Consider the following 18,675-nt stretch of genomic DNA (forward strand, 5'->3'; position numbering starts at 1 on the left):
AGGTACCAGAAATTTGATTTGCAATTGTTTTGACTTTGTGGGTTTGATGAGACCGTCCCCTGGTCATTTTAAACATTTAAATTAGTCAACATTAACTTATATCATAGGTCTAAATAGAACGTACACAGAAGAACTATGTATGCTAATGCTAGGAGAATGTTTTGAAGTTTGCTTAGTCTTCACCCAAAGCATTAAATCTGCGTCGCTCATACCCGAGTCCACATGCTGAGGCAGATGTATCCCATCGTTTAGAGGCAGGCCCTGCACGTGAGGGATGAAAGCTGCATTTGTGTCTGTCAGCACATCTCAGGGTAATTGTGGAACAGCCAGGCTGCCCTTCAAGCTGGATGATTAAGATGATCATCTGCATGTTTCTCGGGATTACAGCCAGTGATTAGACACAAGGAGAACACCAAGAGGCGTGGATCACCTCAAACCCCCCCCCCCCCCCCCCACACACACACACACACACACACACTTGAGCTACAAAAGGGGCCATCCTGCCACTGCTGTCACTCTAAAAGTCCCAGTGTTGTGTGACTGTGAAGAGGGACGGTCTTTGCCTACTTCACAGTAGACCACTTGGGCTGTGAGGTCTGAGTCCAGCTTGTAACAGAGTCCAGCTACCTTATCTGAGTTTTGGAAAAATTAAAAATGGGCAATTCAAACGGCTGCACCGTGGACGACCTGCAGGCTGTGGAGATGCACCTGTGGTACAAGAAGTTCATGACTGAGTGCCCCTCAGGGCAGCTCACCCTGCATGAGTTCAAGCAGTTCTTCGGGCTGAGAGGTTTGGACCCAGAGGCCAACGCCTACATTGAGCAGATGTTTCGCACGTTTGACATGAACAAGGTGAGATGAGTCTGGGTTTCACCACACATTTAAACACAATCAAAGATGACAGGATGCCTCAAGAATAAAATAACGATATAACGATTAGAAGCTAGAAGAATACATCTATGATTATCTGAAAATGAAACATGAGCAAATAATTTTCTTTTGTTCTCAACATGTGTGTCTAAACAGTGTGTCTCCATGTCTCCTCATGTCTCCATGAGGGATTTATTATCATGTGTACATATGTACATGTTAAATAAAAATGTAAGCTTATGTTACCTGCATATTTCCTTTGAACCCAAATTATTACCGTTTCTCTTTTATCTTGTTATTATTTGTGACAAAAACATTAACTTTTAATTAAAATTAGACACAATTAGAAAAAGTTAATTTTTTAGGCTGGTTTTTGTTGATTTACATATTTGTAATTGATGTTTTGAAGTTGTGATGAATTATTATTCTTTAACTACAGGAGTCATAACATAGTGTATTCACAATAATGAAAAAGACAGAAAAAGCACAGGATAGTCTTTCTGTAGAAGCTGGAACAAAATATTACCAGTAATTCATCTATTTTTTATTTTTAATGTTAAAAAGGTAAAATAAGACTGAATGCATTAAATATTTTTTTAAAAAATAGCTGCTTACCACGTTTATCTGAACGTTGACTATGCAAAAAGTTATTTCTTTCATAATATGAGAAATTGTAGGAAAATTATCTGTTTTTTACAGATAAGTGTTTGGGATTCCTCATACCTGCAGGATGAAAATATTACTTTGATATTTCATGACGGTTACTCTCTGTTAATTGAGATGGTCTGTTCCTTGCTTCTGAAATCTTTAATGTTACATTTAAAATAAACAAATGAGAGAAAAAACTTCTTAAAACATGTCTAGATTAAAAATACTTGTATCATTCAAGGACACGAGTTCTCTAAAATTAACCTCCCTTACAACAAGCTTGAATATATGAATAAACTGCGCATCAGACAGGCTGGTCCAGAGGCTGATGTGGCAACTATAAAGACACAAATATAGTCCAAACATCTGCAGAGAGACTGAAAACTTTATACTGAAAGACACAGCTTACTAAAAAGGTGCAACGTGCACAAATCGATGCAAGCAAAGATAAAAATACCTCTAAGACATTCAAAGAAAACACCAGTACATGCAAAACAACCACAAAGATGCCATTAAACGACAGAGACACACAAAAAAACAAAAGCAAAATCAACAGAAACAGAAACAAAACAGATGATGTCATATCTGGATGTGTGGTTTCAGTGTAGGGTTTGTAAGTGCAGGGCCTTTTACAGGTCTTTGCCAGGAGTGCATAATCTACCTTTCCTACCCAGTGTGAACGTGAGACACCAACATATCTAGGAAATTCCTGCCTGTTTGGAACACCCATGTGGGGGGGAAAAAAACACAATTTAACAGAAAGACTTTAAATACCAAAATATATTAGACTTGCAAATGCATGTTCTAAGTATAGGGAGAGTGTGTCCCCTGTATCCCCTTTGATCCCCAGTTTAATTGAGAGCATCTTTGAGGTAGCAGCGGGGTCATGGCAGGATGTCTGTCTGAGGAGCTGCATGCTATATTTAGCCCCCCACCCTGCTCAGCTTACAAAAAAGGCCACGGTAATCTCTGAATGATTTAGACAGTGAGATTATCTGTGAATGCATGCTTTGATGCTGAGATTGTTTAGACGCAGACAGAAGATAATCCTCCGTCCTGGCGTGCTTCACTTCCCCTTGGATTGTTTTTGGAGCTGGGGATCTATTTCAGCTGAGGGATGATGCATTTGTTTAGTGATTATAATGAATATAAAACATGGATGGTCGTGGTTGACACTTTGATTCTGCAGGACGGCTACATAGACTTCATGGAGTACGTGGCCGCTCTGAGTCTGGTGATGCGGGGAAAGATGGAGCACAAGCTGCGCTGGTATTTCAAACTGTATGATGTGGATGGGAACGGCTGCATTGACCGCCACGAGCTTCTGAACATCATCAAGGTACAGTCATCCCATCGTGCACCAGCCACACTGCATGTCTGAATATTTGTTTTAGCCTCTAATCTGGCAAACATACTGATTTTCCTCGTCTTCTCCCAGGCCATCCGCGCAATCAATGGAAATGAAAATCAGGAAGCATCTGCGGAGGAGTTTACTAACCGAGTGTTTGACAGGATTGATATAAATGGAGATGGTGAGTGTGCGCTGGCACAGTATGGAGAAAAAGGTTTAGGACAAAATAGATCATGGGTGGACAGAGATTAGACATTCACTCTAAAAACAAAACATAAGAGACTAAACCTGATGATTCTATGAAAAATTCAACTGCTGTCCACATAAAACCTTAAAGGGCAATTTTTTTTTAACTGGTTTAAAGTAGCTTTCTAATATCTATCAATGCACATTTATAATGAATAAAAACAGGAAGTATAATGTTGCTGAGTTAGATGTATACAAAGTACTGAAACAGTAGACGTATACTACTTGTAAAAATTATAGTAGTTCTTATCACATAGAGTATACTTAGGAATATAAATGATATCTACTTAACATCATGTACTGAAATGAACCATAGCCAAAGGCCACCGCAACATGTGTTTTAACCTATATTTGTTTACAATTTGAAAAAGTACTAACAGTTCAGTTTTACTCTGTTATTATTATTATTATATTATTACTACTACAGGTGAAACTACTGTCATACTTAAAGGTACTTTTATAGCAAATCTGAGCTAAAAGGCCACCATTAGAAATAAAAATATGCTCTTAAAGGTACAGTCGGTCATTTTTTGAGGTTATTTAATAGGAAATCTCAGTACTCCACCTTTGGGTGAAGAAAACTTGTCGCTTTTAGCTTTCTCTCTTCATGCCAGCTGTCTCTGATTCGCTGCCCTCCACAAACTTGCGCTCAGACCGTATGAGAAATATCTACAGTAGCCCTGACAAGTCAAACACACTGCAGCTTAACACGAAAACACGAGCAGGTAGAAAAATCCTGCAAAAGACAAAAATATATACAATAAAATAAAATAAAAGCTAATAAAACACAATGCAAGTGATGTGATGAATAGCTACAGTAAACAACTCGTAGCAAACATATATCTACAGTATTATATGAACAATGTGATTAAAAACACAGTTACCTGCATCTCATTTTCCTTCACAACACAGATGGATTCTGTGCTTTCTTTAATCGTCTCATTGCAATCGCATGCTTTGGTTTCTGCTGTCACTTCTGCAACTGTTGTTGCAGGTTCAGTGTGTTTGACCTCTCGGGGCCACCGTAAATATCTGCTCCCTTTGACAACAGAGTAGAAAAAATTGCCTTAAACTGAGCATTTAGAGCGGTCCGAAGTCTGAACTTAGTGGTACATCCACTGACCCCATATTTAATATGAGCATCCACCAATAGATAGGTCCATTTTAACTGTTGGGTTTTATATATTTAAAGACCCATTTAGGAACAAGGTTGCAAACTACCTTAAGTTATAAATACTGTGATAAGTGGTTCTACTTCATGCTGTAAGCATGCCTCCGTATGATTAATAGCTATTTAGAAAAATTTTGCAAGTGTAGAAGTTAAATGAGGATTTATAAATGCAAAATAGGTTATAGAATACGAGTGAAATGAGTCCTGAAACCTTCGTAAGCTTATGTGTCTGTCTAGCTCGGTGTGGGTGATTTAGTGTATGAATGTGTTCTCCAAAACTGTGAGATTAAAGGGATGCAAACAAAGAAAAATAATGACATAAATAAAATTAAAATATTCACAAAATCAAAATTTTAACTTGAAAAGTGTTTAAACGTGTTTTTGGAATCTCAAACGTTTCTAAAAACATGTTTATCGCCTTTGTAGTTGCAAGCTACCAATGATAATAATTTAAAAGAAAATAGCTGGAGGAAAGTTAGTGACATTTACTGACATTTTCCATTGTTTACTTAATATCACAGCACCAGTAATATTAAAATATCATATCAATATATCAAACTGTCTGTTATGAACGTGACTTTGTTTCAGGGAGAAATGACAAATTAGCCGAAAACCCACTCAAATCTGACCAAAAACGACATGTGTCTCTTCCAACAGGGGAGCTTTCCCTGGAGGAGTTTGTGGCAGGCGCTCGCAGCGATGAAGACTTCATGGAGGTGATGATGAAGAGTCTGGATCTCGCCCACATCGTGGCCATGATCCACAACCGGAGGCGAAGCGTTTAGGATCCGTCCCTTCCGATTACCTCATCCTCAATCACGATTTGACCTGAGTGTCTCAGTCAGTCGGGTCATTTTATAGACTGAGATTTCTATTAAGATTGAATCCGCTTTAATATGATTCCAGTGTGTCTTGGAGACTGACACATATCTTATGTTTGATCTCTAAAGGAGTGACACATATGCACTTTAAATGGGATGACTCAGTCAGCCTTTGCAGACTGCTCATTGTCCTTGTTTAATGATGCCGATCGCTCCCAAGGCCACCTCAGCATGAGGGATGATCTCTCAGACGGTCCACTTACCCTCAGACACCCTGAGGCATAAAGGAGGGAGATAGTGGAGTAGCAGAGTGGCAATTACATACACTCGACTAGGCTTTCCAAATCGTTTTTAAAATTTTTTATTTTATATATTTCTGAGTTCCTCTGCACCAAATTACTCAAATCTCTATTTACCCGCTCTTGCCTGGGGGGTTTACAGGAGGGAGCTATGACACTGCAGTGTGCTCAACATCCATGCTAATTTGATTAAGTCAGTGGCTGTAAAACAAGAGCAGGTGGGAGATGTGGCAGTGAAAAAACAATTATCAAATGTTTACCTTTTATATACATTTTTAACTTTATTATTATTATTTTTAAATCTTTTGAAAACAAAAGTTTAAGTTGGAGCGAAACGCAGGCTTGAGGTTTTGCAGCTTTTCTCTGTGTGTGTGGGAGTTTCTTTGGCTGAATGGTTTGCTTTTTTTATTCAGCATTGATGCAGATTAGTTTTGTTATGTTTGTTGGCTATGCTCATCTTGTGCCTTCTGTTGGAAGACTACAGAATGTGTTTGAGTTCAGCTTTTGCTTATTTGTACACTAAAAATAAACAATAAAAAAACAACACCCACACTTTGTCTACTTTTCATGTTTTGAAGATTTACCAGGAACAAATTATCCCAGAAATAATCTTACTAATTTAACAGGTAGAAATTGCAGTTACAGTCAAACTGGGTGTTGGACCTAGTTTTACACCAACAACCATGTTCAAAGCCACTTAAACCACATTTCTTCCCCAGTTTGAGCTTCAGCAGGTCATCTGGCTGATTAGATATTAGCATTAACAAGCAGATGAACAGGTGTATCTAATAAAGTTGGTGAGTGAATATTTATAATATAACTATATTAATAAATTATGTGATATTCTTACAGATTAGCAGTTTGTGGGTGAGTATGATAATATCAGCCTGGAGTCATAGTACTGCACATCTGCTTTTGTTCTTTATCTTTATATTTAGAGAGTCCTCCAACTACTTTAAAGACTCGCATATTTTTAGTATTTTTCTGATCTTTGCTCTTTCAATATCAAATTACTGTGAATCCTGGAGCAGAATTTAGGGGATGTTTTCAGACATCTTCCAAAAACACTTATGAATTGTATTAACAATATGCCCTGACCTTAGTACGCTCATACAACAGATTAAAAACACATTACTGACATAAAATCCCGCCTTTGAGCAAGGACGATGACTCACCTGCATGGTGCCAGGATCACTTTGCATCAGTGCTTCTACAGCTGCACACCAGTTTTGTTTTTCCTTTTCCTTAATTAAATCGTGACAAACAGAGTATGTACTAATTTCTTTGTTATACTAAAGACTAAACTAGATGTTTGCAATATGCTAAAAAAAGAAAATAAATCTCTAGTATATTTGTTATGAACACACTGAAAATGTAACCACAAAACTAAACCAAAATAAAGTTTCAAGTTACAAAGATTTATTTTCTACAAATACAAACATTTAAAAGAGGAGCTCATTCATCAACCACAAGGGGGCAGCGAAATAATTGGATTAATTTCCTCCTGGAGCTTCTTGTGTTTCCAAATACTTGTCCTTAGGTGAGTTCTTGCAGAAACAAATGTGCCTTTGTCTGACTGTCACTGCGTGTCATCTCTCTGTTAATGCACTGCAGGCTCACAGGAAGTCGTACAAATACTTGACAATATCAAAGTTCACCGTCCTGGAAGATAAATCACACAAAGCAGATTTTCAGTGAAAAAAAAAGGAAAACTGTAAAAGGTCAGTTCACTTGAATAATTCAGTCAGTCTCATTCATGTGCATTAAAAGGATGAGCGGGCATGCACACACACGCACACACACATACCTGGATATGGCGCAGATGAAGTCCAGAGAAACGGCACATTTGTACTTCGGGGCGTCGAGCTGGTCGTCATGACTGACCTGAGCCAGCAGCTGCAGGGTCACCAGCGAAGAAATCTAAACGGGGACAGAGGAAAACCAAAATGAGTCTCTGCTCCACTTCTTAAAACGCAGCTTCTCCACTTTGAAGCAGAGCCATTAAATGATGGTAGCCAGTCACACAGATATGGGGCGAGTCTAATTGCCTAAAACCATTTCATGCTTGGGTCCATAGATAGGTCTGTGTTTAGCTGCCTTTGACCATATGGCTAGGAAACTGTTTACAAAAAAAAAAAAAAAAAAAAAAAAAAAAAAAATCAGGCTTGATTTAACATGAAACACTGCACTGTTACACACAGGAAACAAAAAAAATCCTTCACCATCCTTTTGTTATAACAATGTACATTCCTGTTCAGTGGCTTATCAGGCAAATTGGAAAAAAGTGTGAAATTATTTTCTATATTGGGTCGTACCCTGAGGCCAACTTCAGGATTTCGCAGGAAAAAAAAAAAAACACTTCAGGACTAAATGAGGGGAAACAGACTATTGCAGAGCTCTGACATAACAAGGTGGTGTTTAAACAAGTCAAGGAGAAAAATATTATCAGATCTCTTAGGAGATGAATTATTTTTGGATAAGTTATCTTAGTGCACACACAGTTCAGTGGAAATGAAAACACGAACTCTTTAATTCAAATTCAAATTATTTGTTCCATACAACATTATAGAATCATTTAAACACAACAGATGAACAACAACACATGACATATTAGCGCCATTATTTGTTTAATAAAAATTAAGCCAGGAATAGGAAATAAGAGGATGAGTAGCAGCCAGCTGCTAATCAGATGTGCTCAGTAAATGTGGGCACCTCCATAGAAGCAGAAGTTTTGGCAGCCTTCAGGTCTCAAGCATTCAGATGTGTCAGCACAGTGTCAAGGAGGAAAAATGTCAACTATGTCCCGCTTGCGTACCTACTGACGTTGTTGTCAAATGTCATCTTTATGGGGAACGAGCTAAAAAAGCAAGAGTGGCTGCCCATCAATCTGGGAAGGGTTTTAATACCATTCCCAAAAAGTCCAAAATCCATCATTAAGAAATATTATCCACAACTGTTAAAGATTCAAGACAGCTGCCAATCCTCTCAGGGGTCTGAATTTTTAGTGAAAGTTGGCACAAACAGCAACTCTCGACTGCTTTAAACCAGACTGACCTGTGAGAAGATGCTCGCTGTCGGGGCGACTCTGCTGTCCACCACACTGTAAAAGATGGCAAGCAAGCGGTCCAGAGGGAAGGGCTTTGGACCCAGAAGGTGATTACTTGTCTAGAAGACGGACAGATCGATATAAACATTGTGTTACATGTTTCCAAATGAAGTCAACGAAGACGTAAGAGTTATGTCAGAATAATCACCTTTTCATTTTTCTTCAGGAAGTTTGTTTTTCTTATTTTACCATGGTGCTGTTGAGCAGAAACAGAACATGTGATTCATTTGATTCATTCACAAAACCATGACTTAGGGGAGAAGGTTAAGAAAACAAAAAATCCACCCCAAAAAAGCTTAATAAAAGTATTTTTCTCCCAAAGATGAGCATATTTGGGATATTCATTCTCACTAACATCACACAGCCAAGAATAAAATAAAAAAGAACTTTTGACTCACTGCAAACTTTGTACTTGTGCTGACCTCATTATAAGACATTTTTTGCATTACAGTGTATACATGGCTGAACATAAAAAAAGTATTATTATTATTATTATCATTATATTCCTTTACCTTTAAAAAGAAGCGTTTATCTGTGCGTGCAGGGTTGTAGGAAGCCAGATAGGCAGCAATCAACAGGAACTTGGAGTAATAAGGCAATTCAACATGAGTGTGAGCTGATAAACCTTTCAGAAGACAAAATAAATGCAATAAGTCCACGTCGTCATATTCTTTCCTGCACTAAAATTCTGTTTTCTTCCATAGAAGAAAAAAATTTAAGCGTAAGTGACCAGTGTTTCACAGTTTGACATCTGCTCTGTAATTGACATCAGTAGTGCAAATACCTCGCAAGGCTCCGGCCTCCTTTTCCTCCATTTGCTGCATTTGCTCCCACTGCAGACTGAGCAGAGGACAGAGAACACACATGGATGATGAGGCTAAAAAAACCCCATTAATAGTCTGAAAAGCAGCGCATAGCAAAATAATGCAAAAAGTTCAGACCTGGACACCTCTCGAAGGTAAACCGTCTGCATGGCTTTTTTCAAATGTGGCTCAATGTGTTTCCACAGCTTGTGGGTGTCAGTCTCTTTCACTAAACACATAGCATAATTACAAACACCATCAGAAAGTGGTGGAAAAACAGCAGGAAAACCTCAAAAACATTTGTAGAAACAAAGCAATTAAAGCAGCACAGATCAATATTTTAACCAGCTGAGAATGAACACTCGGCACAGCTATTTCACAGATTTCCTTCAAGCTTTTTCGGTATTTTTTTATGTGCTGACAGTCTCCAAACTCTACTCTCATAACACTCATTTCCAATCACAGCGGGCGCCCAGAGAGAAGCCGAAGCATCAAACGGACAAACATCCACATACTGTTTTCACAATAGACCCAAAAAGAGACAAGATAGGATTTCTAAACATCAAATTCATTTTAGTGTCTGGAATATGAGGAGCCTCTGAAGCTAAAGTATATCAGAAATGTGGAGCTACCCCACAGGGTTTGAAAGCAGGGACTGTGATTTACCCGCGTGGGCTTCTTGTTTTTGTCTTCGAAGCTTGTTGAAGACAACATGAAGTAACTTGAAAATTACCATCATTGAATCAAAGACAATAAACACAAAGACAGTTATGGCACAAAGGGGAGCCTTCACAACATCGCTCATAACATACACTCAGGAAATATACACTCAGTGGCCTCTTTACTGGGTACAACTATACAAGTGAAGGCAGCCCAAAGCAATACAAAAGTTTTGCTCTATTATTTTTATTTTTAAGGTGACATTGTTAGATCTGAGTGTTTACATCATCTGAATAGATGTTTTTGGTTGGTTAGAGGCAGAATTCCAGGTCTGCAAAGTCATAGTTTCACATTATACTGGGAAGTAATTTGTATTATATAATTTTAACCATTTTATTTCCAAAGATAAAGACACACTTGAGTTAAAACAGGACAGCAAACTATTTTTGACTATAAAGAATCAGTGGTTACCAGGTGATCACATTGAACTTTTCACATTCGGCGACCAATCGGAAATAGTTGCAGTGACCAAGCATGCAGCAATGTCAGGCTCTGGTTGACCACTTTTAGATTGCAAGGTGATCTGGACTGGACTGGCTGTGATCACTCTCAGACATATTGGCAAAGGGTTGTAAAAAAAACTGCCTTCTAATTTAATATGTAAACAGACTGCCAACACACTGCAATTTGACTCTATCTACTCCGATGAGCGCAACTTGCCTGTGATGCGTCTCTTAGAAATAGGAGGCTAATCTCAATAGAAAACAACTTAGGTGCCAACTGATTGTATTCAGGTTATATTCCTATATTAAAGCAAGATTGTCCAGCACCTTTGTCATTCTGCAGTTAAATCACCATCCTGCAGCAGCTGTATGAGGTTTTGGCTGGACTTTGAGTGTAACTAGTTTGAATTTCTGTATAATGAGAGTTTCTGTCTCCACAGACGGAAAAAGCTTTGCAACAGATTTGAGATATGGGCCAATTTATCACAGTTAATCGCAGATTAAATGCAATTTCCAGCTTGACCTCATTCAGTCTCAAACTGATAGCAGTCTGACTCTGTCTTATTGCTGTTTTATCTCCATCTTGAGGCCCCAAAGTCTCTCTCAAGATGGCATCTGACTGCAAGTTGTCACAAAAGCAATGATTAGTAGCATTAGGTCTGTTTCTGGCCACTGTAAATGTCAGCTTTAGAGCATGAAAGGTTTTTTTTAGCTGTTTTTTCATGCAAAACAGCTCTGAACAACATAATGATGAAGACCTCAGCGCTGCTACATGTAACTGAAATGACACATTTCTATGAAATTGGACAAGAACTGAACATTATGAGCCTTGAAAATAAGATTTTTTGCTATCAGTTAGGTACTATATAAGTTAAATCAACACTGATCTAAAAATCAATAACTTTTATGTAGAAATCTGGCTTCACAGCTGCCAAGTTTACACAAACACATCTACAACTAAAAGCTAATGATCCTCGGTGTCTGCTGGATGTGTAAGTATTCTGCCAACATCTGCAATTACAGTTTCCATGACAACTTTATACAGGTAGTGTGCGTTTTAGTGTGTTCTTTTCAGATGAATGAAAAGACCTCCTCACAATTACCTTTCCCCTCTGCCAAAGGCTCACAGAACTTTGAAAAGTTCAGGGCAGCCTAGTAGAAAAGAACAAAAGAAAATGAGAAAACCGGTGGAAGAATTAAAAATAATCAATGCAACGACTTGTTAATGTGTGTTTCTGACCAGGTGTCGCAGCTCTCTGAGGTCTCGACAGACAGAGTAGAAGACTCCCAGCAGGATGTTGATGTACGCAGAGTAAAACCCAGCTGAATATGAAGGATGCACGTTCTGGGACAAAATCTGTTGCAGCTCACCTACAAATGGTTTAAGGAACAAGAAATAAAGCTTCTCCAAAAACCAGCCAAGTCTCACAATATAAAGTAAAATGATTCATTCACACTCCAAGTGCTGAATTTATACAGTGGTTCTTAATAACGCAACATTTTTCCCAGAGTTGCTGCCTGGAGTGTGAGAACAGTATCACAGGTACAAATGTCACATCTCACGCTGCATATGCTGACCGTGCGTCATCAATACACAGCGTGTTGTGAGTTGCTCGTGACACTGGCTGCCGTAGCATGTGTGAGGAGGATTATATACTTTTACTGTAGTCAGGGAAATGCAGCAGAAGCGGCTCAAAGCAGCCTGTGTTTGGTCTGAACTTGTCCCAGGCGATTTCACTGAGCAAGATGACGGTAACGTTGTCCCCAACCTGAAGAACAGATGTATGTATGTTAGGATCAGGGAGCTCAGAGAGATGAAGACTCTGAGAACTTCACAGTTACAGACCTCTTTCCTCAGTTAATTCATGTGTTTTATATATTTAGATGTTTAGCTTTGTTTGGTTGACTAAGTTCTTACTGGACATGTTGACTAAACAAAGCAAATGAACGCATTTTTGATTATGCAGAAACGACAAACACTCACAGGTTTCAGCTTTTCAAATGTGAACATTTTGTAGGTTTTTTTTCTTACGTGTGATGTGAAATTGAATATAGTTCTGTTTTTCCTTAAAGAGAACAATATTTTATAAGCATATAATAAAAGACCTTCTGAATTTGAGTCTCTAAATATATGGGAAAAATGAAAAGAAATAATTCACTTTAAAGCTAAAACAGCCACAACACAGGAAGAAGTACTGCGCCTACGAATGGCATACACAACAGTTCAGATGCTTTACTCTGAAAACATCAATCCATTTTCTGCTGTTTATCCAGTTGTGGGTCTTAGGAGCAACAGTCTAAGCATAGATACCAGACCTCCCACTACCTAGCCACTACCTCCAGCTCTTCTAAAGGTACATCTGAACTTTCTGAAAGTCTGCCAAGGAAGTCCTGAGTATACGCGAGGGTCTTCTCCAGTAGGCCATGTCATATACACCTCACCTAGGAGACGTCCTAGGCAGATGCCTCCTCCTATATCATAATTAAATCATCAGTAAATAAGGAATCCCATCTCCATCAGGGTGTGACAGAGGTAGGATTACAGAGGATATGTTAGAAAGACAGCACAGTGGTAGTGTGGTTAGGGTTGTCCCTTCAAGCATCTTCAAGCCTCCCTATGACTGCTTGGGTTTTCTCATTGTATGCAAGATTTATCCTGCAGTTCATATTATTTGTTTACTTAGATTCCCTTTAAGGCCTAAGATTTATTATTAAAATCAATTTGTAAGCATGCAGGTTCATATCATACCGTTCACGGTAATACCGGTATAATGTTGGGCAACGATAAGAAAATGAAATATCGTGATAGAATATGAGTAAAACGCGCATGCGCAGTGCCTTTGTTTTCATACGCACATGGCGGAAAAAGCATGGCGGCGGCGACGGAGAATGAGAATGAAATGAATGAACAATGAAAGCGGACCGTTGAATGAAACGGATGAACCAGAATTGTTTTTTAAAAATGCTGCAACTTCGGTGTGGAACTGGTTTAGCTTTCGTCCGTCAGATACACAACAAAACACTATTTTTGGTAAAGCATGCTAGCAGGCTGTCGTTATTACCGGCACACTTAAAATCAATCCTTTGATTTTTCTGAATATCGACAGTGCCCCTTATAATCCCGTGTGCCTTATGTATGAATTCTGGTTGTGTTTACTGACCTCGAAACGATTTTATGTGGTACACGGCGCTCGAAAATCTGTCAAATGTTTCAGTATGACTTTGCTAAGCTACGAACCCGCAGCGCTTGATGGATTGTCGGAGCATTACGGCTATCGTAGGCAGGAGCCTCGTGGAGTGATGCGTACTGTGCTTCAACATAATATTACCGTATTGTGTGCGTTTAACCTCTTTTTAAGTTTTGTGGATATTATACATGGTTATGCTGAGGATGCGTCGGCCAGTTTCCACTGGAAATGCCTTTTGGGTAAACTGACAACAAGGAATTTGCATTTGCACTGTTAAATTTTTATATAACTTTAATGCACATAAAAAACAGCTGCTTGTTTAAGTGAAAATACATCGATTTTTTTTTTTTTTGCACTAATAAAGTTGTGGAGTTGTGAAGTATTTTGTCTAGTATCAATTATATCGTCAGTTATATCGTTATCGCAAATTTTCAAATGTATATCGTGATAAATATTTTTGGTCATATCGCCCTGCTCTTATACCTACAAACACCATCTGCAGTTAAGCATACTTAATTTAAAAACACAAAGTGCCTTTAATACTGTGTGGCCTATAACCAAGAGATGACAACATAATTTGCTATTAATGCTAAAAGTCTGCTGCATCATTGAAACGTGCATATATATATATAATGTGCAGAGATAAAAGGGATCTGTGAACATCAATAAAATATGTCCACTGTGACCACCACTGTTACCTAATGCAAGAAATAGCCTTAATCGCTATAACTTCTATGTGTTTAGACACAAGACCATTAATCTAGAGTTGAAGCACTTCTTGAACGTTTATCGGGGTTTGGCATGGTAGTGGTTTTTGGTCTGTAACCTGCCTGTTTTGAAAAATGGGATGGGTTCCAGCCACTCTGTGACCCTGAACTGGTTAAGCAGTTCAGAAAAAGGGTGCATGGACGATAGACAGAAACTGGAAAACTGCACCAGTCACCTTCTTTTTTTCTTGTGTAGGAAACATAGGAAAAGTTAAGCCAGATTATTTTCTGCATGTCAGTAACACACACACATTTTATGTCTTTCCTGTTAATGGTTTATTACATTTTTCCCCAAAGTTTAGAGATGAAACAACTCATCATCCTCCCGTCCTCCACGTAAGTGTAAATCTGCATCCTAATTATCACTTCAAAATCCCGTGTGGCAGCACTGAAGCAGCAAGCCATTAAAAATACAGGTTCCTCTTAACGCTCACAATCCGCCGTTAAGCACTTAGCTTTCATTGGGATAAAACACAAATAATCACATAAGTCTTTTTACTTTTGGTGTTTTTAATTAAAATGCTGTGAGTGGTTGCCATCCTTCCTTCCTTAATAGCATTAAAAAGCACCACACACTCAGCTCAAGGTCATCCATTACAAATGAGGCTCCTCCAGTCCCCTCTTCATCATCCGCACAGAGCAACAACAATAAAGCAACTCACTTTATAGATAACACAAAGAGCATGCAGCACTTTCTCACCAGCTCCTGAAGACGCAGGAGAGCAGAGAGGAGACTGGCATCAGTATCTCTCAGAAGCTCGGCTTTCTCCATTACCTACAAATTACACAGTTAATGTTAATTTGATCTCATTTTATAGCATTTATAATACAGGCAGTGAATGGATGTTTTATCAAAGAGAATTACTGATTAAACCCACTCCTGTTCTGGCTGAAAATTACACTTGTTTTCTCCAGGCTGATGCATCTGCAGCTTTGTTTAGCATCTATTTGCACTTGTTATCACCACTAATCATATCATCACACAAACATTCAGGTGACACATGCGAGGAATAAATAATCTGACATGCCATGGGATTAGGGATAATCTCGTATGCCAAGTGAGGAGTGGTTGTGTGTAAAGTGCACGGCACTCACAATGTATCGCGTCTGTTTGGCAGGAGACTGGGAGCACTGCTGTCTGTAGACACGGACAAAGTCAGACAGGGAGGGACTGCGGGGGAGAAGAGAGGCGGCATCGCAGCCAAAGAAGGACAGCAGCACTTGTTCAAACAGCAACGCAATAGAAACACACTCGACGCAGCTCACTGTGGCGTGAGGAAGCTGCAGAGAGAAGGAAAAGGAAGCATGAAAGAGAATCAGTCTGATGTCTGTGGAGATGATACACATCTTCACACTGTGTTGACTTAATCTTCTGACTGCACTGGACCCTAAATATGTACAAATTACATAATTTTGTGTTACCTATTGAAAGCAAGGACAAGTTAAATAAACAGTGGGTTCATTAGAGTGATAACTTTGAATATCTTGAGGTCCAACTTAAGAGGTCACTCCTTGTTTTCCCCAGGACTTTATAGCCAAATGACTCATTGTTTAATCGTTAAATGAATCAGTGGATTCATCTATAATAAACATAATCATAATCAGGGATTAATCTGCATTACCGGCTGAAGCCCTAGTTGGCAATTAAATTTTCACATTGTAAGAAACCACCCGATGGGAGTAAAACATTATTCAGAAACTGCAGGAACCAAAAAGATCAGGAACAAGTGATTTAAGAAACAATAGTCCTAAGAAGGCTATAAATTCTCCGTATTTGAATTTTTTTTTAAAAAAAGAAGAAGAAGAAGACTTCCATGTTGTCAAGTCACATTTTTGTGGCTATGCGAGGTATGATCATTAATGGAGTATCATTAAACTGTAAAACAAAGCATGCTATAAGTTTTACATTTGCCAGACATCTCTTTGAAGGTGGTGAGGGTTTCTTGGAAGTCCAGGTCTGATCCAGAGTAACATACCCTTTGCCCCACATTTATTTTGCTGCAATATGGACACCCTCAGTGGCACAGGATAGCATGCTGGCATGCACCACAGTTCAGGTTGTCTCCTTTAAATGTTTAACATCAGGCTCTGCACAAAATTACAGTAGAACTCACTGCAGATGAAACGGGTCTCTCTTGTAAATGAGACGCTGAGTCTCAATGGAGCTATCTGGATATTTGGATATTAAAAATATTTGGATATTTAAAAAAAAAAAAAATAGCTGCTTTCTAAGAAAGAGACTTCTTTGGTAGCCATTACCCATCTATACTGAGTGCATTGGCATAAAGTATGTGTGCAAAGAGAGAAAAACATCTGAATGTCTTTGATCTTTAAATTTAATTTATACAAGAATGCTAGCAGTAAAATTGTTGCTTTTCTTCTAATGTTTTTTCCCAGTGATTTTAAGGGAAAAATGCACCTTACACACACTCAAACTATGCAAAGAAAGATTTGTGTTCTTGTGTGATTTTGTACTTTCAGTAAAACGAAGTATTTCCAAGGACTCTTTAAGTGATTGAATAAAGAAAAAGTTCTTAATAACACAAGTGTCAACTTTTTATTAAAGTTATAAAGGCTTAAATGAGTCCATGAGTCAAATTTTTCTAAGTCAAGTAACTGCCAGTGCAAACATATTTAGCTGTCTGTCCTTTATCGCACTTTTACCTGCCGTGTATGAGGGGAATTAAGAGTGAAGTTAGTTTTTATTTTATGGTTTTAAATACAGGGCCCTGTAGCATGCACACATAAGAACATTATTCAGAATGTTCACTAAATAGCAGATTTCTCCCTCACCTCCAGCTCCTTCATCAAAACGTGCATCACGTGGCTTTTCCCTGAGGCTCGATGACCGTAAATGAAGATTGAAGGGTAGCTGTACTGGTGCGGCTGGAAGAACAAAATTAAGCATCTTTACACTCAGTAGAACTGTCTCACTCGATCAAGACCACTATCCACTTAAACCTTCTATCAGCTTTCATCAGCACATCGCAAAGTAATAACAGCCAAGCCCTGATATGATTAAATCCAGTGTTAATGTCAGTAATCAGCCATAGTGCTAACAGCTCATGGACTCAGCTTACTTAACGAAACTATTTAAAACCCTGAGTGAGATCAAATGACAAGTAATTAATTTTTATAACAAGGGTAAAATAAATTGCATATCTATTAATGATTTTAATCCAAGACAGACATCAATTACTGGTACTAAACTGTCCAAAGCTTCAGACCTACATTTTATAATCTAAGATAAACATTTTGAACAGTGAATTTTAAAAGGAAATCTCATCAGATGATCCAAATATGTCGACATATTTACTAAATTACACTGGATAACAGAAATAATGCAAAACTTAACCCTAGAAATAAGAAAATGACATTGAGCTACTGAGATATTGAGATTTAGGGTTTAGGAAAATGATTTTTATTTTTCCTATACTTTTTTTTATATATATAAACAAAAAATATAATAGTAATAATAATAAAAATACAAGAAAATTGTAAAAGAGTGAAAATGGTGTCTTTAATGCATCATATATCAGTGACAAAACTTTTTAAATCAAACACATAAAACACTGAGTTTTTAGGACGTTAAAAACTGACTTAGCATGTGTTTATGCGTCGTTTAATGTGGTATACTTTAAAACATTAAACGGAGATGAGTGGAGACTTCTTACCTGCCCCATCAGCGACAGCAACATTCCAGCCTGGACCTCTCTGCAGGGCAACTTCTCTGCTACCCCCTTCAACCTCTCCTCATCGTATCCCGGGTGCTGCAACAGCGCCGTCATGCTACCACCACACCGTTTATGTTTAAAGGTGAGCTCAGCAGAGTGCGGCTAAAAACAACTGACTGACGTTAGCTTCAGCTTGTCCAACTCCAACCAGACGACGAATGAACTCCGTTGTTCAGACAAAAAGAATGAGTCAAAGGAGTAATATCATCAAAAATTATGTGCTGTAAAACCATAAGGTGCTGAGGAAACATTCATGCCGGTAAATAAAATGTCTTTAAGACTTAAAATGCGAAGAAATCTTCAATTAAAGTCCGAAACACTTTAAACTCAGTCAAGACCACTTGCTAGAGTTTCGCGCGCGCCTTCAGATTGCGTCACATGCTGTCATTCGGTAGCAGCGAATCACAAGTGAGACACGAATTCTGGGTAATGTAGTTTTGGGAGTGAAACAAGCACATTATAAATTCACTGCGGATTCGAGGTAAATATTCGCGATATTTCCCAATAA

At 38.4% G+C, this 18,675-nt stretch overlaps 2 protein-coding genes across 2 annotated transcripts; one reads left to right on the forward strand and one right to left on the reverse strand.

Moving 5' to 3' along the window:
* The first annotated feature begins 540 nt into the window (after positions 1-540).
* Positions 541-5,952, forward strand: guca1aa (guanylate cyclase activator 1Aa). Its single transcript, XM_006780822.2, has 4 exons — positions 541-852; positions 2,708-2,857; positions 2,957-3,050; positions 4,944-5,952. Exons 1-4 carry the CDS (start codon positions 655-657, stop codon positions 5,069-5,071), a joined length of 570 nt encoding a protein of 189 aa, XP_006780885.1. The 5' UTR covers positions 541-654; the 3' UTR covers positions 5,072-5,952.
* Positions 5,953-6,813: 861 nt separating this feature from the next.
* Positions 6,814-18,530, reverse strand: orc5 (origin recognition complex, subunit 5). Its single transcript, XM_006780823.3, has 14 exons — positions 18,108-18,530; positions 17,227-17,319; positions 15,529-15,714; positions 15,134-15,208; positions 12,136-12,247; positions 11,719-11,849; positions 11,582-11,630; positions 9,454-9,544; positions 9,297-9,352; positions 9,025-9,137; positions 8,661-8,708; positions 8,461-8,571; positions 7,214-7,326; positions 6,814-7,068 (listed from the first exon to the last, which is right to left on the reverse strand). The coding sequence occupies exons 1-14, from the start codon at positions 18,219-18,221 to the stop codon at positions 7,023-7,025; spliced, it is 1,338 nt and encodes a 445-aa protein (XP_006780886.1). The 5' UTR covers positions 18,222-18,530; the 3' UTR covers positions 6,814-7,022.
* Positions 18,531-18,675: the final 145 nt, after the last annotated feature.

This window comes from Neolamprologus brichardi, chromosome 17 (assembly GCF_056152115.1).
Source record: "Neolamprologus brichardi isolate AB-2024 chromosome 17, ASM5615211v1, whole genome shotgun sequence".
Classification (NCBI taxonomy): domain Eukaryota; kingdom Metazoa; phylum Chordata; class Actinopteri; order Cichliformes; family Cichlidae; genus Neolamprologus; species Neolamprologus brichardi.